Consider the following 22,890-nt stretch of genomic DNA (forward strand, 5'->3'; position numbering starts at 1 on the left):
AAATTTGGTTGTTTTTCTACATAGACATCTACATTTTCAGTATCAAGGATATTACTTTTGCAATACTTGTAATAAAAATATTTTCACATATATGTAATAGAAAAATCTTAAAGACTTTAATAATGAACCGGAAAAGCTTTTTTATTTATTTTTTTTTTTTTTAAAAGATTTTATTTATTTATTTGACAGAGAGAGACACAGTGAGAGAGGGAATACAAGCAGGGGGAATGGGAGAGGGAGAAGCAGGCTTCCCGTGGAGCAGGGAGCCCGATGCGGGGCTCGATCCCAGGACCCTGGGATCATGATCTGAGCCGAAGGCAGACACTTAACGACTGAGCCATCCAGGTGCCCCCGGAAAAGCTTTTTTGCCAGACAATTCATATTCCTCCAAATTACCATGATTCAGGAATCAAAGGCAGAATATGAGAGGCACCACCACCGTGATCACATCTGACTGAGTGCTGGGCAAAGAGAGTGCTTGTTGCCCTCAGGTCGGAAAGGCCCCCCTGCATGCCCTCCATCCCAAAGCGCTTCAGCAGTGCATCTTTGACCCAGTGGTAAGCAAGGCCCAGCTACTCCTGCTGTCTGCCTCACAGTCTTCCATTTTCTCCAGCAGGAAGATGAAAATGTTCTACGTTTAGACTTACTTAATGTCAAGAAATTACCTCAACATAAAAATGAGTAGAATCGCTTATCTAAATTTGAGACCTTCTGACTTTTTTTTAAAGTCCACAGGATAAAAATGAAAGATCCGCTACTATTAATGAAATAATATGAATAATATGAACTATAAATGAAAATGTCTATTTGCAGACATTTTCAGGTGAAGCAGAAGTTTTCTTTTTTTTTAAGACTTTATTTGACAGAGAGACACAGCGAGAGCAGGAACACAAGCAGGGGGAGTGGGAGAGGGAGAAGCAGGCTTCCCACTGAGCAGGGAGCCTGATGTGGGGCTCGATCCCAGGACCCCGGGATCATGACCTTAGCCGAAGGCAGACGCTTAACGACTGAGCCACTCAGGTGCCCCCGAAGCAGACGTTTTCAGATGGTAAAAGTTATTTTCCAATTAAAATTAGGATTGTCTTATTTTTTCACCTTCACTTTCTTCTGAAAAGAATATTTCCTACAGTTATCTGACCATGGGACAGACTAAAGGTGAAAACCCACATTTCCTCGCCTTCCTTACTGCCATTGTACTGGGCTCAGTCATTTGGTAAGCAAGCTGTGCTGGGTGAGCAAGACCCAGGAACAATGGCCAACTGTGTGTGTGTCCCTTCAGTTTTCCCTCCTCCATTTAGAATATTCAATCCCTCTTTACCCAGGAGTCCTGTGCTCTGGATGACAAAGCAAGCATTCTGACCCTGATGTGGCTCCTCATGTAGTCACAGGCGGTTGGCACCAGGAGGAGGAGAGGTCAGTTTCAAGGCATCTAAGGATAATGCAGGTAGAGGTGTCCAAGAGGCTCTTGGGTATACTTTCCAAAAGACATTTCTTTCCCCTTTTTAAAAAAAAAATTATTTGTTTGCTTGTTTATTTATTTATGAGAGATAGAGGGAGAGAGACAGAGAGAGCATGAGCAGGGACAGAGGGAGAGGGAGAAGCAGACTCCCTGCCTAGCAGCGAGCCTGATGCGGGGGCTCAATCCCAGAACCCTGGGATTATGACCTGAGCCCAAGGCAGACACTTAACTGTCTGAGCCACCCAGGCACCCCCACCAAAAGACATTTCTACAAGAATGAATCAGACTGCCCATGAAGAATGGACAAAGAGGGAAGAACAGGACCAAAACCTGACAAGCACTAATATTAAGGGTCCCCAGAGGAAAAACCTACAGAAGAGGGTGAGAAAGGGCACTCAGGTCAGTGATGTAGTGGGGAAAAAAGTACGAAAGTGTGGTATCACAGAAGCCAGAAGATGAGAGCACTTCAAGACAGAATGATTACAGGCATCAAATGCTGCTTAGAACCTGGTAAATTAAGACTGAAGAGTGGTGGACAGATTTGCAAACTTCAAACTCCTTCTTGCCAAAGTCCTAGAATCTGTCATTCTTAGTCCCCACCTCTATTATCACATTTTTGCATTTAAAACCAGGGAGTGGGGGGCACTTTTCTCTTACGATATTTTAAGAGTCTCAGAGATTTAACTTCTCCAGATCTGCAAAGTCAATCTAAACCTTGTTAATTCCAGGCAGTAACAAAAACCAGGGGCAGGGAGATTATTAAATTTAGATGCAGACAGGGAAGAGTAAGAAGGAGAGAGAAAACAATACTTTATAAGTACCTTGCCTGCCCTCCAGTAATGCTCCCCATGTGACCATTCACATCCACAGGTCCAGCAACAGATACATTTAATTTCTTTTCTTCACAGGATGCTTTTAAACCTTCCCTTCTTTAGGCTACATAATCCTAGTTTCATCCATCATACTTCACATAAAATGAGTCAGCGTCCTTTTACCATCCTCATCATTGTGCTCAGGTTTCTCAAGTATGTTTCAGAACACAGAACGAATTAGGACAACAACAAAAAAAATCTGTCAGGGTATGTCAAAAGATAGAGAAAAGTATTCAATGCTCAGATTTCTTTTCTTTCTTTGGAGGAGGGAGAATTTGGGTAAGGTCCACTTTAAGTCCTTTTGAAACATGACTCCAGGGTGAGGCTGTTTAAAATCTTGGTTCTACTAAGCAATTTACTAACACTCCCTCTTTAGGCATGTTGAAAAGGCCTTCCAATGACTGCCAAATGGAAGGTCTGACTGGTATTAACTCTTAAGACCCTCTGCAGTGTGATGCTGAAAAGTCTAAAAAATGAATTATTTTATTCATCCATATGATCAACTTTGCTATTCTTCTTTCACTATTCTGAATTGTGGGTCATTATTTGGTGATCTATATTGGTGGTACACACCATCTTAGAGATGGGAGTTCTCACCTTCCCCCAGTGCAGCACAGCTGGAACCAATTCATTTGGGAATCTGATGGCCAGCTAAATCCACCATGCTTCATTTTTTTTTTTTTTAAGATTTTATTTATTTAGAGAGAGAGTGCGAGCAGGGGTTGGGGGGGGTCAGAAGAAAAGGGAGAGAGAATCTCAAGCAGACTCTGCACTGAGCGCAGAGCCCAATTCAGGGCTCGATCTCACGACCTGGAGACCATGGCCTGAGCCAAAGTCAAGAATTAGATGCTTACCCAACTGAGCCACCCAGGCACCCCAATCCACCATGCCTCTTATCTTAGTTTATCTTTGGTCACCACTCAAAATTTAGCACTCCACACTCTAGGCCTTTCCACTCTCCTTTACTATCATATACTTCACCTTCCCAAACCCAACCATATACTGCTACTCTTTTCCCTCCCAAGCTTTCCTCCTGGATCCTCAGAAACGACCTAACTAAACCTGGCTCTACCCAGAAGACACCATCTCTTTAAAACACTCTCAGGGGGCGCCTGGATGGCTCAGTCAGTTAAGCCTCTGCCTTCAGCTCGGGTCATGATCTCAGGGTCCTGGGATCGAGTAATGCATCAGGCTCTCTGCTCAGCAGGGATCCTGCTTCTCCCTCGCCCTCTCTCTCTGCCTGCCTTTCCCCCTGCTTGTGCTTGCTCTCTCTCTCCCTCTCTGTCAAATAAACAAATAAATAAAATAAACAAAACATTCTCAGATTCTTTGGTGGGGCTGACATGCCCCAAACCTCCATACTCTCCAGTTCCAAAGCATCACTCCTCCACCCTCAGTGCAGAGCCCTGACTCTTGAGGCCTATGCCACCCCCTACAGTAACCGCCTGTTTGTGACCAGACTGAACTTTCTTAAGAAAAGAAAACCTAACTTCAGTCAATTTTGTAGCTGGCCCCAAGCAGACCCTCAAATATTTTTTGATGAGTAACTGGAAAATAGCTGGGAAAACTCAACAAATATTTAGTAAATAAATTATATCCATATTCACTCTAGAAAAGCAAACAGGGTCTAATAATCCGAAGGTCTTTGAGATTCCCACCATGTATCTGAAGAAAACGCTTCCCGCCGCACCTTTTCATTTTCTAGAGGTCTCAGAATGATGGGCCTCTACTGATCTGACTTTTGGTCATGGGGTTTGGAGAGAAGGTTCTCTCCTAATTACTGCAAGTCTGGGTTAACCTCCTGGTCACGGCTCCTGGTTTTAATCCTCCTCACGGTATTACCTACTCCTGTTGTACTCGTGCTCATGAACTCTCCTCTGCATTGGATATGTGCACCAAAAACCCTCTTATCTGTATCATATATCACATAATATTAACCATATTTTGTACTTCTCTCAGCATCATGCAAGGAGCTGGGATGAATAAAAATCAGTACTTCCTTACCACGGGTTTGTTGCCACTAACATGAACTACACATCTTCACCGTGCGAAGTAGTTCTAGCCGTACTACACATCAGTGGTGCTACAACGGTTTTCAGTGACGAAAGCTCACATTTTATTTCTCTAGCAAAATGTTTTTCTGCCTAATACTGCTTAGTCTTCTTAGGGATTGCAATGTATATATTTCTTAGTAGAGTAAGTTTATTTTTTTACATAGATAAAAGCGCCCGAGTGACTCATTTCTTTTTTTTTTTTTCAAAGATTTTATTTATTTATTTGAGAGAGAGAATGAGATAGAGAGAGAGAGCATGAGAGGGGGGAGGGTCAGAGGACGAAGCAGACTCCCTGCCGAGCAGGGAGCCCGATGCGGGACTCGATCCCGGGACTCCAGGATCATGACCTGAGCCGAGGGCAGTCGCTTAACCAACTGAGCTACCCAGGCGCCCCGAGTGACTCATTTCTAAATGTTTTATTAAAGTCTATTTGTCTTGCAACACTTCTTTGGGCAACACAGTCAATCTCTAAATCCTTTGTCCTCGGCACACTATTCCTGGTATGCCCTTTCTAGTTAATAAGAAGTATGATTATTTATTACTAAGTTCTGACTAACTTGTAAATCTTTCATCTCAGTTTAATTTACCTTGATAAAATTTTAGACAAGGAAATGAGGATTTTTCAATATCAGAACACATTTTACATGTTTTCCTCCTCCTGAGAAGAGGAAAAATGAATTCATAGGAATGAGGGTTTTTAAAGAGTGGGCATTTTATTTGCTGTTACTTCTAACACCTTAGAAACACGGTAAGGGAAAGGACAAAGTCTGGTGGTTAATTTTGTCATTCTACTGGATGATTTCCTTGCCACTGACACACTGAATGCCAAGTACTCGATGAGCTACCCCATTTAATCCAGTACCTCGTGAAAAATGTATGATTGTTCCCATCCAAGTGATAGAAAAACAGGCTGAACTTGTCCAAAGTTACACAGTGATGTGGTAGTTTCAATCCTATTCTACCAAAATCTCTGTCAGGCAATGAACTCTACACACACGCTCAATCCTGGTACCTACGGATTGCTGTGGCATGAATATAAGTTTCTATTTTCATGTCCTGCAGTTCAGTCATCAGTATGGTCTATGACCTGTACCTGGAAGAGAAGCAGGATCAACTCCTCCTGAAAGTGACTCCACTTAATTAACTTGCTCCCCTACCATAGCTAATACTAACTTTTAAGGAGAAACCCCACCCTGCTGGTCAATATTACAGTCTCAACGAAAACTCATCTCACTGAGGCTGTGTGATAGCTGGCTGACAGACTAAGGTCTTAATATGAACCAGTAAAATCTCAGGAGAAAGAAATGTAAATTCACGGTGGTGTAACTCTGGTAAAGAGTTTTCTTCGTGAGAGGGGCACCTGACTGGCTTAGCTGGTCAAGCATGAGACTCTTGATCTAGGAGTCGTGAGTTTTCAAGCCCCACGTTGGGTGTAGAGATTACTTAAAAAAAAAAAAAAGTGTTTTTACTAAAATAAAAGCTTACCTTAAAGAATGTTTAAAACATTAAATATGCAGAATGTTTTAAGAAATATAAACCTGCCCAGGTATCATAAATGATGATAGTTTTGAAGGCTTGTGGTTCTCTTCAGTAATGTGTTCTTTTTAACAGAGATTTTAATATTCCACTAGGTGGATATGCTATGATATAAACAGTCCCTTTTTGATGGACACATAGGTTCCTTTCCATATTTGCTGCTATAAACAAAGCAGCAGTGAAAACCTTTGTTCACCCAGTTGACACTTGTCTGAGTATCTCCACAGGATAAATTCCTGGCAGATGGAACTGCATTCGCTGTAGTGTTTGTCTACCAGCTGATGACGCTAGAGAGCCAGGATAGAAAGAAATCAGTGTGGGGAGAGTGTTTAGTCATGGCTCTTCCTGTTAAGAATTGGCAGCAGATGAGTCAATTATTTCCCAAAACAATCTGTTTTGGTTTCACAAGGACCTATCCACTAGGACAGAACAGAGAATAATCCTTGTAACCATATCCCTAGGTCACCCTGTATCTGACTAGGTGCTGCTCCCTAGAAGCAGAGAGCAAAGTGGCTGATCCCACCCAACATCTTTGCATAGGGTCTCAGTGAAGGGCAGTGGCTCAGATATCCCCAGTTTCCAGACTCATTCAATTCTGTAAAAGGAAAACCAGCCCATCAGAGATAGCCTGTTTCCAAGAGACGGAAGCAGGTCCCCCTTCTCTCCTCCCTGAGCCACACTGGTCGGGGTCTCTGGGTTCCTTGGAATATGGAGCCACCTGGAACACAGAAGTATCAACCAAGGAAAAGATTCTGGCAGGATGGGTCACGCAGGCCAAATGTTTTTATCAATTCTCCTCCCCTTCAAGAAATCAAATGCCAAATAGTTGGTGTTCACATCCTTCCAATTAGTTCACTATTTTGTCTAGAAGGAAACTTCCCCAGGTCATTATGAGTATGAACTTTCTAAATGAGAATGCTTTTAAAGTAACCAAACATCCAAAATGATAAATACATAAACTATAAAGAGTTGACCACATCTCGGAAAGCTGTTCCAGGGGAAGAAAGATTTCCCTTCCACACAGCTAATTTGGAGTAATATTTTGACTTACAGTTTTCATTACACTTATTCCTATATGGAGCTGAGCTGATCATAAGTACAAGTTAGGTCATTCAGAACAGAACTGTCAGTGACCGTGTGGAGAACGGGGAAAACCAGCAGCAGGGCAATGACAGAGGCTGAGAGACACGCCCTAAGTGCCAGCAACTGTTCGTGGTGAAGGAGCAGCAGGGAGCGTCCGCCAGGCGCAGTCGCTTAGATACGTGGTCACTTACCTGCTTCTCTTTCTTTTGTATTTTCATTATCATCTATTGAAGGAAGATACTTATACCTGTAAAACATAAAAAAAGGGGGGGGGCAAAGATTATGGTAAAATCCAAAATAAAACATTGAAGGTCACCTCAGGATTAACTGTGACACATGAGGAAAACACAGAATAGAGGTTGCTTCGACAGAACATTTACAATCATGTAACAACAGTCAACAGCCAGCCCCCAGAGTATGGTCTTTTTTTTTTTTTTTTAAGATTTTATTTATTTATTTGACAGAGAGAGAGAGAGAGAACACAAGTAGGGGAAGTGGCAGGCAGATGGAGAAGCAGGCTCCCCGCTGAGCAAGGAGCCTGATGCGGGACTCGATCCCAGGACCCTGAGATCATGACCTGAGCCAAAGGCAGATGCTTAACCAACTGAGCCACCCAGGCATCCTTCCCAGAGTATGGTCTTAACCCTACCTAACCCTATCCTGAACCCTAATTTATTGACTCCACAGATGGGTGGAGTCAAAAAGACACTATCTTTGTAGATAAAATAAGTTATAAAAGATGCTGGCATATTAAATTACAAAGTAAACTAAAAGAGGAACCTAAAATAATGATGTGTCTATACTAAGAGGAGTGGAAGAGAGGGGATAAAAATAAGTCTTCATTTTTTCTGGAAGGAAGTCAATAAATCAAGAAATAGAAATATAAAAAAAAAAGAGAGAGAGAGAGAGCTCAGAAAGTTAAAAGTAGTTCTCTTGAAGGCCAGAGAGGGAAGCTGGTGTGAGATAGGACAGGTCAGTCCTGCATTTCATCACATGCCCCCTTATATTATTATTTGATGTTTTAAACCATGTGCATATGTTATTTGACAAAGTAAGTTCTATTCCAATATTTGGAATGACTGATTTTACTGTACCCAGATTTAAGCCCCCATCTCCACACCAACCATAACGCCCATGATGACACTGAACTTTTTCTCGTAAATGACTTTTGAGCACCACAGCAATAAAAGCCTGGCTCTAGAGGTCCAGAAGTGGTTTGGGGCATCCCAGGAACCAGGAAGAACCCTAATCTAAGAAATCTGGAATGTGGGGCTGCCTGAATCACTAACTAGTAGTACCTCAGGTCTAAAGCTCTCACCACGGGGTGCCTGGGTGGCTCAGCCGGTTAAGCGTCTGCCTTCAGCTCAGGTCATGATCCTGGGGTCCTGGGATTGAGCCCCACATCCGGCTCCCTGCCCAGCGGAGAGCCTGCTTCTCCCTCTCCCTCTGCCTGCCACTCTGCCTACTTGTGCTCTCTATCTCTCTGTCAAATAAATAAATAAAATCTTTAAAAATAAATAAATAAATAAAGCTCTCACCTTCCTCATATAAAAACAAGGGAGGGATCCCAGAATTTCAGCTTCCAGTTCTAGCCCGATGTGGACACTGCCTCGTGTTTATTATGTACTCTGATTTCCTGGACATCCCACAGAGCTACAGAACAACACTCCCTCAGGAAACCATCCCGGAGGCACATAATTATCCTTATGTTCATAATTTTTTCTTATATCCCAATGAACATGATGTGTAGGCAGTAAGCAGAACTTTAAGATTCAAGTGTGATGGATTGTTTTTTAAGTGAGTTCATGATGTTTGATGCAAACTGAGAAAAATGAAAGATTTGTGATTCCAAGCATTCTGGGGGCCACAATTACAGTTTATCAGTTTAATGTCTGTCCACTTAGGCTTTTTCCTCCAAGAGTCAAAGGGATTTCCTGTAAGAAGAACCATAAAATGCTACGAGGATATTGCTGTTCACAAACAAAATAGCATCCAAGGAGCTAACAAGCTGCAAAGTGGGCAGAGTCAGGGAGAAAGGGAAGAGGGCAGAGAAGAATCAGCCAAATCAGGGAAAGGGAAAGTTAGGAAATGATGATTCTTATTTTATTTTATTTGTTTTGTTTTGTTATGCTATGTTATGTTAGTCACCATACAGTACATCATTAGTTTGTGATTAATGTTCCATGATTCATTGTTTTCGTATAACACCCAGTGCTCCATGCAGTACGTGCCCTCCTTAATACCCATCACCGGGCTAACCCATTCCCCCACCCCCCTCCCCTCTAAAACCTTCAGTTTGTTTCTCAGAGTCCACAGTCTTTCATGGTTCGTCTCTCCCTCTGATCTTCCCCCCTTCATTTTTCCCTTCCTTCTCCTAATGTCCTCCATGCTGTTCCTATGTTCCACAAATAAGTGAAACCATGTGATAATTGGCTTTCTCTGCTTGACTTATTTCACTTAGTATAATCTCCTCCAGTCCCATCCATGTTGATGTAAAAGTTGGGTATTCATCCTTTCTGATGGCTGAGTAATATCCCATTTTATTTATGGCCCACATCTTCTTTATCCATTCATCTGCTGAAGGGCATCTCGGCTCTTTCCAGTTTGGCTATTGCGGACATTGCTGCTATGAACATTGGGGTGCATATGGCCCTTCTTTTCACTACATCTGTATCTTTGGGGTAAATACCGAGTAGTGCAATTGCTGGGTCATAGGGTAGCTCTATTTTTAATTTTTTGAGGAACCTCCACACTGTTTTCCCAAAATGGCTGTACCAATTCGCATTCCCGCTAACAGTGTAAGAGAGTTACCCTTTCTCCACAACCTCTCCAACATTTGTTTCTTGCCTTGTCCATTTTTGCCATTCTAACTGGTGTAAGGTGGTATTTCAATATGGTTTTGATTTGATTTTCCCTGATGGCTAATGATGATGAGCATTCTTTCATGTGTCTGTTAGCCATTTGTATGTCTTCTTTGGAGAAATGTCTGTTTGTGTCTTCTGCCCATTTTTTTGACTTGATTATTTGTTTTTTGGGTGTTGAGTTTGAGAAGTTCTTTAGAGATCTTGGATACCAGCCCTTTGCTGTGTCATTTGCAAATATCTTCTTCCATTCTGTGGGTTGCCTCTGTTTTGCTGTTTCCTTTGCTGTGCAGAAACTTTGTATCTTGACGAAGTCCCAAAAGTTCATTTTTGCTTTTGTTTCACTTGCCTTTGGAGATGTATCTTGAAAGAAGCTGCTGTGGCTGATGTCAAAGAGGTTACTGCCTATGTTCTCCTCTAGGATTTTGATGGATTCCTGTCTCACATTGAGGTCTTTCATCCATTTTGAGTTTATCTTTGTGTAGGGTGTTAGAGAATGGTCGAGTTTCATTCTTCTGTAGACAGCTGTCCTATTTTCCCAGCACCATTTACTGAAGAGACTGTCTTTGGAAATGATTCTAAGAATTGTTGTGAGGATCAGCATTTGATGGAACAAGTATTCACTTCAAGAAAACCATGAATTCCAGAGAAATGGTAAGCGCTCTTAATCAGGGCAGTTAAAAGAATTTTACCCCTAATATGATAAATACCAGTTCTAGGTAAATTATGTTAGTACAAGTTTATCTCCCTTAACTGTCAACTTCAAATTATCAGACCCTAGAAAACCAACATTCTCAGCTATCACAAATGGCCACACATTCTGAAATGAAGAAAGAAGCTGGAAAAATAAATTCCAGCTAATAAAAAAGGAATATTATCAATAATTGAACACAAGTACTCAAAATTCTGCCCAACAAAATGAAAATCAATCATTTAAAAAAATATAGAAAACCCCACCAATGCCAATAAAAATTATTTTTTAATATCTAAAGAATAAGTATAGTGCAGCAGAGCCGTCAAATAACAGTTTCTGATTAAATACGATAAACTAACATGCACATAAGCAGGGCCACCGCACTGCCAGGAACGTGCGGAAAACAGGTCCAATTTTTCATTGCTAATGGCACTTCCCTAATTGTTTCAAGCTTTCTGAAGAGCACTCAGGCAAGGTGCCACTAGATCTATAAACTGTTGAGTCCTTTTATCTGCCGATTCCACTTTAAGGAATACATCGCAAGAAATCAGCCAGTAGGAAATAAAGCTGGGCCATGGAGGAAGCCCAAAGAGGAGGTGGGCAGTGTGAACATGCCTATCACAGCAGAGCCCGGGCAATGGAGGGGGCCACAAGGATCACAGGCCCACCAGCTGTAGGGCCTGTGTCATCACAGGACCTGAGCACATCAGAGAGGCAAGAAGAGCCAAGCTGGAAAGACTAGGGAAGAGGTGGGCTCACCCAAATATGGGTTGAACTGGATTACCCAGCAAAGAGAAAGCTTGGAGAAAAAGAGGTGGTGAGGGACTCTAAACCAAATCTCCCCACCGCCAGTTTGTTCACAGGCAAGATACCACTACCTGCACCTTGACGGATATTCATGCTGCACAGGTGACCCCAACCCATCCTCTGAAAGACAGAGATAACGTGGGTGTGAAATCTGAGTGGGAATGATGTTACTCTGTAAGAAAATTGCTCTCGGGGCGCCTGGTGGCTCAGTCGTTAAGCATCTGCCTTCGGCTCAGGTCATGATCCCAGGGTCCTGGAATCCCGCCCCGCATCGGGCTCCCGGCTCAGCGGGAAGCCTGCTTCTCCTTCTCCCACTCCCCCACTTGTGTTCCCTCTCTCGCTCTCTCTTTGTCAAGTAAATAAATGAAATCTTTACAAAAAAAAAAATAATAATAATTGCTCTCGTTCACTAGAAGCGAGTTTTGACAAACCTCACGTTATTATTGTGAAATCACTTACAGCCCCGTGATGGATCACCACACACCAGCATGTCGCCACCCTACAAAATGGCAGACACCATCAACAACATCAGTAGGTGTTCAATAAGCATTTACTGACTTTTAGTTCTCCAAATAATATCTAATAATTTACAAAGCACTCCCTCAAGTCACCTCTACTTTTTTACCTCCCTTTTATGGCACACATTTAAAAAAAATAAAATTAAAACTACGTAATCTTTTTGCAAGGCTAAGTTTTATGTAGCAGGAATGGATGGACAAATATAACCCAAAGCATGTACTTCTGCACAATACCAGACATGGTCTTACAGCTTCTGTTGTGCAGCCATCACTCAAAAGCTGCGATTAGAGCCTTTGGGCTCAATAAAGAACAAAGTAACTTCAGGGTCCCACAACTTAATTAGAGAATACAGACATATTCCAAAACACCTGTGTGTGCAAACCAGGAAATTCGTCAACGGGGGGGAAAGAATGCGTATGACTTCTGAATTATAAGAAAACTGGTGGGACTCCTGCTTTCCTCACTGTGTTTCAGTGCTTATGCATGAACGTAGCATTTAATTACCTTCACGAGATAAGCTGCTAATAATGTAAAAAGCAAATATAAAAATTCCCATTCCTTCTTACACTCACCCAACTAACAATGCTTCTGTTAAGAAAAATGGGTGCCAGGGGGCACCTGGGTGGCTCAGTCGTTAAGCGTCTGCCTTCAGCTCAGGTCATGATCCCAGGATCCTGGGATCGAGACCCGCATTGGGCTCCCTGCTCAGCCCGCTTCTCCCTCTCCCACTCTCCCTGCTTATGTTCCCTCTCTCGCTGTATCTCTCTCTCTGTCAAAATAAATAAATAAATAAATAAAATCTTAAAAAAATAAAGAAAGAAAAATGGGTGCCAGGTTTCAGCAGTAACATTTTGAAAGTTACTTTGTTTTATTACCCTCTCCAGTTCAAAAACTCTGCAAGAGGGACTGTGCCATTTCCAAGTTCCTCTGTGCTGTGTTACGGACACTTGAAAAAAAAAAGTAATAAAACATCAGGTATACACTATTCTACCATTCATTCAAATTATTTATATTTACTATACCTTGAGAATTCTGCCATCCCAACAATCCTTGCTCAGTCCCAGGGGTCTATTTCACTTCAAGAACATGTGTTTTGACGCACAGACAAGTGCACATACAGCACACTGCTACCACAGTCCTTACATTCGCAAGGACAGCACAAGACACATCTGATGGCAAGAAGAACAAGGACCTTTGCTGTAACAGGCTCCCAGCCCTTGAACTTTATCAGGCCCTTTGGAGCAAAGAGTACAAGGGAAGCAACTTTAAAAATCAGATACACCTCAAAGTTTCCACAGTGAATATGTATTTTTACAATCTAATTATGCCCACCCTCAGCCCTCAGACTGGTTCCTAAGAACCACTTTGACAACCGCAGGCGCAAATAAGGCAATCCCACACTATTAAAGGGTGGGGATTTTAGAAGGGAAAGGAATGGAACATGGGCAACGACTCACCTGGGAAGAGTTTATGAAAAAGGCAGACAGGTCTTGGGTGATGCCAACTTCCTTACAGCCCTGTCCAAGCACCCCTTACCAAGGGAGCTCAAAGAGGGTCCAACGGGTGAGACACCCCTCAATTTCTCACGTCACAACTCTGCCACCCTCCACAAACTGCACACATTTGTCTGTCACTAGGCTTGGAGCAATCGACAGCAAGAGTGTGAAGTGCCAAAAAGCAGTGTAAATCCGGCTCTACTCATGATGAGCCAGGTAAAACCTCTTCCAGTTTTATTTTGTCACCTGTAAAATGGTGACAATCCTTACCTCATAGGGACTCAGGAGAATTACAAGGGATGAGAATCTCTAGTGTCTGTCACACAGTGAACACGAGCCACACAGCAGCCACTGGTGTTGCCTGCCCTTATGAGCTTCCCTCCAACGTCAGAGCAAGGTGACTCTCTCTTGAGGACAACTAACGCTTCCCTCAGTACGTGCGACCCATCCTCTCCCACTTCTCAGCCTGAGCTCAGACTCTGGATTCCTGCGCAGTGAGTTCTTCCTCATTTCATTCAGGTCTCTCTCCTCAAATGTCACCTTGTCAGTGACGTCCTCCCTAACCACTCCACAGGAAACACACCACTGCCCCCACCCCCTGACTCTCTATCTTCGTACCCTACTTTAGTTTTCTTTCTGGCACTTGTTAGTTGCTACCTGACATTATGTCTAGTTGATTACAAATGTATTACCCGTGAGACAGGTGCGAATATGCACACAAATGTGAGCCTTGTTTTGTTCATGCTGTACTCGGAGTCTGGAACAGCAAGCACCTGGCTTGTAACAGGTGCTCAATAAACGTTTGCTGAACGGAAAAATCATTTCTGCTCCTTATCACTAATCCTCTCTTTCTACAGTTCTCTCCTTGACAAAGAGACAGGATAAACTTGATCCTAGAGTAGTAACTATACTAACAAATCCCCCCCACACCTGTATTTTCTCTTCCCATATGACTTCCCTAAGCTGCTCTTAGCCATGACTCCCTAGGAGCCAAATCCAATGGGCATTTTTAGACTCTGTCTTGCAGCATTTTAAACCATGGACCACTTCCTCCTCTTAAAATTCTCATCTCACTGGTTTCTTGGAGGGCATGCTCTGCTGATTTCCCTCTGATTGTAGGCTTCCAAAGCTCAGCTTCCTCCCTAGGCTTCTCCTATTATAAGGCCTATTAAATGTCAGTGTCCCCAGGGTTCAACACTGTTACTAGCTAGTAACTGGCTTGCTGAGTTCTCTATTCAGTTCCTAAACTTCATCTCTCTACACCATGACCACTGTACATTCCCAAATCCAAGCCCTCTTCCTGACTTCCACATGGACACAGCCAACCATATCCTGGCCAGTTCCAAGTAGGTGTTCCACAGATCGCACAAAAAACTCGCAACTCTTTCCAAATCAAACTCCGTACTACCTTCACACACATATACACCTGCTCCTATGCACCCCCATCAGAAGCTAATGTCCCTACAATCTGCCTCCCAGCCCAAAATTCAGTCATCCTTAACTCCTTCCCTTTCCCCTAACTCCTTCAAAATTCCTGAATCCCTTGGTTCTTCCCCAGTCCACTTTAATTTATTCCCACTCTTTCGGCTTTTTTTTTTTTTACCTTGAAATAACCCCCTAAGTGCCTTTATTCTTCATGCCTCCTACCTTCATCCCATCCCTCATTGCACCAAGAGTATGTTTTCCTAAAGTGTAAAGAAAATTAGATCGTATCTCTGTAGTGTCTTCAGAAAAAAATACAAATTCCTCACAACAAAGGGCCCTGCATGAGCAATCTGGCCCCTGGTGCTCGTCTCCTGCTCTGATACTATCTTCCCGCGTCCATCCAACTATTCTGAACGCTTGCACGTTCTGAAACCAGCCCTATTCGCCCAGCTCCTCTTTGTTCAGCCTATGCCTCCATCTCCATCTGGAAAATCCTTCCATTGCCCTTCCTCTCCAGTCTCATCCTTCAAAACTCCACTCTGGTGTCATGTTCTTGGGGACATCTAACCTAACTTCCCTAAACCCTGAAAACATCTTGTGAAAAGCACTAAATTATAGTAACTCTATCACCATGATATCATCTCTTCCCGTTTTCCCTGTCTGCAGGTGCCATCAGCTATTAAGTGCCTAAGCATCCTCTGGGAAGGAACTCTGTTCTGTCATATCAAGCTTGATATTTAGACTTCTGAATGATTATCTGTGGAATGAGTGAGTGAGTCACAATCTCAAGGTTATCAGAGCAAGCCTTGTGCTGGGCTCCACGCTGAATAGGGGTCTGCTTGAGATTCTCTCTCTCTCCCCTTCCACCATTTGGGCAGGCGCACTCTCTCCCTCTAAAATAAATAAATAAGATCTTTTTTTTTTTTTAAGATTTTTTTATTTATTTGCAAGAGAGAGAATGAGAGACAGAGAGCATGAGAGGGGGAGGGTCAGAGGGAGAAGCAGACTCCCTGCCGAGCAGGGAGCCCGATGCGGGACTCGATCCCGGGACTCCAGGATCATGACCTGAGCCGAAGGCAGTCGCTTAACCGACTGAGCCACCCAGGCACCCATAAATAAAATCTTTTTAAAAAAAGAATTCAATAACCTAAAGCTTAACACAAAAAAGTAGTATTCCTGGAGAATTGGCTGGCTCAGTCCGTAGAGCATGTGACTCTTGATCTCAGGGTTGTAAGTTCAAGTCCCACTTTGGGTGTACAGATTACTTGAAAATAAAACATCTGGGTGCCTGGGTGGCTCAGTCAGTTAAGCGTCTGCCTTCAGCTCAGGTCATGATCCCAGGGTCCTGGGATCGAGCCCCGCGTCAGGTTCCCTGCTCAGTGGGGAGCCTGATTCTCCCTCTCCCTCTGCCACTCCCCCAGCTTGTGCTCTCTCTCTCACTCGCTCACTCTCTCTCAAATAAATAAGTAAAATCTTAAAAAAAAAAAAAAAGTAGTATTCCCCTGACTCCACTCATCCCCATTCCTGATTCACTCTTCCCAGAGGAAATCATTTGATCTTTAGCCATTCCTTCTACTCCTTTCCATAATATTGCCGCAAAATATGCTGATACCACTATTAGATTTTTTCCAATTTTATTTATTTATTTATTTTTATTTTATTTTTTAATTTTTTATTTTTTAAAAGATTTTATTTATTTATTTGACAGAGAGATAGAGAGCACAAGTGGGCAGAGTGGCAAGCAGAGGGAGAGGGAGAAGCAGGCCCTCTGATGAGCAGGGAGCCCGATGCGGGGCTTGATCCCAGGACCCCGGGATCATGACCTGAGCCGAAGGCAGCTGCTTAACCAACTGAGCCACCCAGGCACCCCTATTTATTTATTTTTAAAAGATTTATCAGACAGAGAGAGAGCACAAGCAGGGGGAGCGGGAGAGGGAGAAGCAGGCTCCCCACTGAGCAGGAAGGCTGATGTGGGACCCAAGCCCAGAACCCTGGGATCATGACCCGAGCTGAAAGCAGGTGCTTAACTGACTGAGCCACCCAAGCGCCCCGATTTTTCCAATTTTAAACATTATTCTAGGAGCACCTGGGTGGCTCAGTCGGTTAAGCGTCCGACTCTTGATTTCAGCTCAGGTCATGATCTCAGGGTCATGAGATCGAGCCCTGTCAGGCTCAGCGCTCAGCGCAGTCTGCTTGAGATTCTCTCTCCCTCCTGTTCATGTTCTCTTTCTCAAATAAATAAATAAATAAATCTTAAAAATATATAGTTTAAACATTATTCTATTGGCTTCGTCCTATGGAATACGAGGTGGCAAATATTTTTAAAGGCCAGATAATAAATATTTTACACTCTGCAGGCCATATAATCTCTGTTGCAACAATTCAATTCTGCCATTGCAGCACAAAAATAGCCACAGACAATATGCAAATGAATGGGTCTGGCTGTGTTCCAATAAAACTTTACTTACAAAAACAGATAACCTCTTGTTATGGAAGATGGAAGTCTTAGCTTCCCAATATACTTATTATCACCATTATTTATTAAATCAGTATCTAATTCACAGCTAAGACATGAAGTATATTGTGCTAAGAAAATCTTTTGTGTAAGTTTTCTTCCTACAAATAATAAGTACCTCATAAACTTTTTTTTTTTTTTAAGATTTTATTTATTTGAGAAAGAGAGAGAGAGAACCCATGCATGCAGAGGGGCAGGGGCAGTGGGGAGAAAGAGAGGAGGTGCAGAGGGGGAGGGAGAGAGACTCTCCAGCAGACTCTGCCCTGACAGGGTAGCCTGATACAGGGCTCCATCCTATGAGCATGACCTGAGCTGAAACCAAGACTCAGACACTTAACCAACTAAGGCACCCAGGTGCCCCAGTAAGCACCTCATTTTAAAACCTGCACTGTTTTCTACGAATCACTGACTTATCTCAATCAGAGAAAATCATTTTAATTCCTAATCTGGTGATAAAAATCAACTTACTTAATAAGAATCACTATTAAGGTCAGTAGTAGAAGAAAGCCAGGCATTACCAGAGCTGTATCAAATATCACACTGCAAAGTCAAACCTGACTGTACTTTTTTATCATTAGACCATACGCCATCATGTCAACTGACCCAGATCAGGAATGATCCCACCAGTGAACACAGGATTGAAGAAACCAATCTCCTGACAGTAGAGCTCAGGGTTCAGAACCCTGAAAATTCAAGCTATAACCTTATGGGGGAAGACAAAGGGCTTAACAAATAATACTCCACATTCACTCTCAACAGGCCTTACCGAGTAACATAAGATCTTTTGACTTGTCACACTTTAATGCCTTTTTGTGGGGGGACAGTAATACCCGTAGACCAGGGAGTGAAGATATCTAAGTTCTGAACACAAGGATTGTATGATTTGTGCAATTTATTCAATCTCCCTGGGTCTCAGTTTCTTCATTTGCAGAATAGTGACAAAAACCACCTTTTGGGAGAAGAAACGGATGAGTTCTATTTTGGACAGGCTAAGTTTGAAGGAACAGGGAGGGAACTTAAAGCTCAGGCAATGCAGTCCTTTTATCTTAAGATAAGGAAACTAAGGGTCAGAGTAGTGTGATTGCCCAAAGGCTCACAATTATTCCAAAGCACAAGAATTGGATTTCCGGGGTTCCAACTCAGCTCTCAGCACTACATCGAGCTACCTTGAGCAAATGAAAGGCAAATGAAAATAGCGTAAGTGAGAGGTCGGGATTTGGAGATGTTCTATTTGGGGTACTCAGTGGGCCGAGGTTAGATGGATATTTCATAGATAAAGTACAACAGTCCAGAAAAGGAAAAAAAGAAAGCCCGTATAGCAAAAGAAAAAAAAAAAAGCAGGCTACAGCAGAGGATGGTTTTGATCCATCCACGGGTGAAGAGGAAGCAATTAAAACAGCTTGATAAAACTATCTGTCAAGAAAACCTGCTAAGCACATTTTTAGAGAAGATGGATGGACCCTTCAGATAACGTTACAAACAAGGGAACAAAATATTTCATGAAGTAATTCTTATGATAAACATAGATAAAATCTTCAGGGATATATAACTGTAAGTAATTCTGTTTAAATTCTTTATTTTCACAATGCCTTCCATCTGAATCCTGAATTGTTACAAAAAATTGTTTTGGAATAATTTATAGTAAGGCATAAAGTCTATCTGGTAGCTATCCAAGACAGCAGGAAAACAAAGTAAACACGTTAACAGAATTATAATACAGACAATCCTCAGCAGAGTTTTTACTTTGGGAAAAATAATAAAAGAAAATCACATATTTATGATCATCCAGGCTCAGCATTCTTTATTCTACAGGAAACAGAAGAGCCAGCCCAAGTGCAAACCAATCTACAATTTGTAAATATCTATCACCTACATTTTTGGAATTCCTAACACTAAAAAGATGGGCTTTCCCACTACTTCTACAACTCTGCTGTGTTCAAGTAAAATAAAGTGCCAAGATATTTCCAAAGAGCTTTTTTCTGTCATATAAAGACAAGACAAATAATGGATTCCGAATCCGACATAAACTTCCTTACGTTCCAGTTTTAAGGTAAAAATCCTGACACCTAACTTGCACATCCTACATGAAATCGCCGGCTGCAAAACCAGGAGGAGGCTGCACCCTGATGGAGTCCACAGCAACTTCAGTCCCTAAAAGCTTTTCAACTGTGGCATCTCCTGCCCTTCCCTTAGGTTCTAAGAATTTAATAGAAATTGAAAAGGATTTTATGAATTTTTAAAAGATGAAACAGTTCTCCAATTCTCTACCACCCTCAATTCCCCCTTCCCCAAAATCTAAAAAGGAAGAGAGTGCTGTGATAAACACAGAACCACTCTGCGGGGGGATATGGAAAGCAAGATGCTGTGTTACTGACACATGTAAAAAGTTCTGGCAAAAGCAAGCACGGACAACACTGGCTGAATGGCGAGGTGGGTGGCTGGCAACAGGAATCTCTTGCCTGGTTCTCCGAATCTGGCAGTAGGGCACGAAGAGCAGAAACTGCGGGCAATAAGCAGAATGTCAATTTAGGCAAATTTAAGCAAATAGACTAAAATCTGTTAACACCATCTACATTAGGTGTGGTTCACCTAACTACAAATTGGTATAGATGTAGTCACCTATTTTAAATTAACATATTAGCAAACATCACACTGTTAAAACTACTGACTTCTAGCACCTAACACCTAAGTACTTACTTACCTGTACGTAAAAAAGTGGCACTGCTTTAGGAAGACTGGTCTGAGATGTCAGAATCATGACAGAATGAATAAGAAAACAGCAGAGAAGAGCCTGTTAGTTTACTTGGCAAACAGTATCAATCCTCAGATCAAAGGACAACCGTTTTGAAATACAAACTTCTTAATACCCATCATCTCGTGCTTATATTGCATCATATTTTATTACCATTCTGATGCTCGCTTCCATCATCAGCACTGAGTACCAGCTGCAGTGATGTCATTTCAGACTGTTCTACATACAGATGACCAGTTTGGAGGACAGAAAATTTCCAAACTGCCAGTCTGGAGTACATGTGCACAGTGAGATTCATGGGTACCCTTTCCTTAAGATGCTAAATTTGCAAATGAAGCCCTTTATTAGTGGCATAGTATAAGCCCAGACTAGTAATAAAATGAGGTAAATAAAAGTCAGGAAACTCATTTGCCTGGATATGAAATACAAGTATCAGATCTTAAAGGCTCAATAGACTCCTAAAGGAATTGGTGACAAAGCTGTATGTCACAGACAAGTATAATAAAGGCAGTCCTCAAAGAGAAGAATACAAAATAATAATCCTCCAGAGGGCCTAGGGACTGCATCAGATTCACCTTTGAGTTGCCAACGCCTAGGACAGGGCCTATGATACAGTAAATACCTATATATAGGTTGGGTAAATACATGTACTGAATTTATAAATGAAAGGCCCACTGGCTAGTTTCACCATTCACGCTATTTTATTCTTTTACCCTCAAATGCCTTAAAATCAAGAAATATAAGGTAACAATTTTTGCAAGGGAATCACTCTAGGTTCTCAGCCTTCTGTGTTACATGTTTGTGGTGACTCTTACCCTGGTCAAAGCCTCACTAGATAAGAGTATAACCAGCCATTCAAAGCATGAAAACAACCTCCTATCCTATTAATGCGGAGATACCAAGCTCTGTACAGAAAAGTTGGTAATACCAATTCTATTACCATTATTCACTTTAATTTGATTTAATAACAATTGGGCTTTAAACAGCTAGCTCTACTTTAAAACTCACCCTAAGTTCTATCCACTGCCAGAGTTTCTTAGTAACCTTTGCTTTCTGGGAATATGACTCCTATCTAGATTCCATATCCACCTCCTGGATCCAGGTCTGACTCCCAACTTGTGGATTCCTTCCATTCTGCACCCAGTTACTACTCCTGAACAAACCACAGTACTAAGCTGCTTCTGTTTAGAGCTTTTAAAAGCCACACACTGAGTCTGTCCTATCACCACCAATTCCTGAACCAACCAATGGGTTGGTTCCCATTGTCATTAACCCCTACACGGAAGTTACCATTGTGGGCTTCCAAATCTCTCAGCCAGGAAAAAAGGGATCTGGTGATTTGTCAGTGGCTACAAGAAGAAGGGCATATCATGACAAAGATAAAAGCAAAGATAATGCTTACAGAGAACAACAGTGATATTTTATTTACACTGTATCTGAAATGCCATTAAAAAAATACGTAGCTGCTGTTCAAAGACTTGGTAAGAAGAATGGCAACAAAAGGAAGTAGAAGCTGCTCTATGAGGTGGCCTCAGTTATTAACAATTTGATCCCAAATGAAAAGAAAGGTAGTCTGGCAATGAATATTTTTGCTGAATGATTAGACACCTGTTTTTCGACTTTAAGATGTACAACTCTTGGGGCTCCTGGGTGGCTCAGTTGGTTGGTTGTGTCTGCCTTAGGCTCAGGTCATGATCCCAGAATCCTGGGATCAAGCCCCGAGTGGGGCTCCCTGCTCAGCAGGGAGTCTGCTTCTCCCTCTGCCCTTCCCCTGCTCTCTCTCTCTCAGATAAATAAGTATCTCAGATAAATAAATAAAATCTTAAAAAAAAAATATGTACAACCCTCAAACCAGTTTTTAAAAATAAGAAAAGGGTGAGATACCCAGGATTATTTTGTATTTCCCCTATTCTAGACTGGATCTTCCTTTTAAGCTTTTACTTTTAGAATCAAACTATACCACATTTTAACTTCTGTTGAAGTAGAATATGCACTTAAAAAAAAAAACTACCCCGCACAAACTGAACACACCCACATAACCAGCATCCACATCCAGGAAAAGAACATTACTAGTACCAGGAAAGGCCCACCCGTGCTCTTTTCTGGTCACTACTACTTTTCACCAAGGTTAACCTCTAGCCTGACTTCTAACAGTATAGTTTCCTTGTTTCTGTACCTTATAAAAGTGGAATTATCGTGGAATTATATAGTAATTGTATCTGGCTTCGGTACTAGTTATCAATATATTGCCTCTCAACTCCAAATGCACCCTTCAGTACCTGCTCTGGGATAGAGACAGAGCACTTGAAGCATTTCTCCTTGACAGAGCATGATGCTGAGCTTGGTCAGTAGAGGGCACTGGAGGGTAAAGTAAGATCCTGCAGGAGGAAGGGAGCTCGTCTTTTCAGGTTCAAGAGTACAGTGCTTTTGTTTGCTCTTGCTCCTACACGTGGTCGCTGGTGAGAGTATATAGGAACATCTGGTGGTGTGTTCTGCCCCAGTCACATGCCCAGAGCATCACATTATTTTTTCATTCTCAAAGATGATCTGGAAGCTTTAATTTGCCAGCACAGGTCCTACCTGTACTTGAGGATAATGAAATCATCCTATTGCTTTCTACTTGGAAATATAAATATGGAAAGTGAATCCTGCAAAAACATTACTGTGTTCTCTATTTTACTGAATTTTCCATTCTCTAGGGAATAAGAAAGCTGGGTAATAAATTCTCCCCCCTCCCCCCAAGAAAAACTTATTAAAAGGAAGGGCTGCATTGAAGTCAAGATGATGATTCAGGAAATGTTTCTGTTTTAGAAGGCA

The 22,890-nt window shown here is 42.1% G+C and overlaps 1 protein-coding gene across 5 annotated transcripts in view; it reads right to left on the reverse strand.

Moving 5' to 3' along the window:
- CHD6 (chromodomain helicase DNA binding protein 6) overlaps positions 1-22,890 on the reverse strand; it is a 196,546-nt gene that overhangs the window by 136,958 nt on the left and 36,698 nt on the right. Inside the window, exons 1-2 of one of the 5 annotated variants that reach the window (XM_064573193.1) lie at positions 19,697-19,915; positions 7,196-7,251 (exon numbers count right to left, since the gene is read on the reverse strand). In XM_064573193.1, the coding sequence (XP_064429263.1) occupies positions 7,196-7,228 (33 nt within the window). In that variant the 5' untranslated portion in view covers positions 7,229-7,251; positions 19,697-19,915. Of the gene's footprint in view, positions 1-1,318; positions 1,499-2,280; positions 7,153-7,195; positions 7,252-19,696; positions 19,916-22,890 lie in introns of those variants that run through there. The other 4 variants (XM_064573190.1, XM_045885780.3, XM_064573191.1 and 1 more) reach the window with 4 other exon arrangements.

This window comes from Mirounga angustirostris, unplaced genomic scaffold (genome assembly GCF_029215605.1).
Source record: "Mirounga angustirostris isolate CCGP_5_RB_7025 unplaced genomic scaffold, mMirAng1.0.hap1 SCAF_10, whole genome shotgun sequence".
Taxonomy (NCBI): Eukaryota; Metazoa; Chordata; class Mammalia; order Carnivora; family Phocidae; genus Mirounga; species Mirounga angustirostris.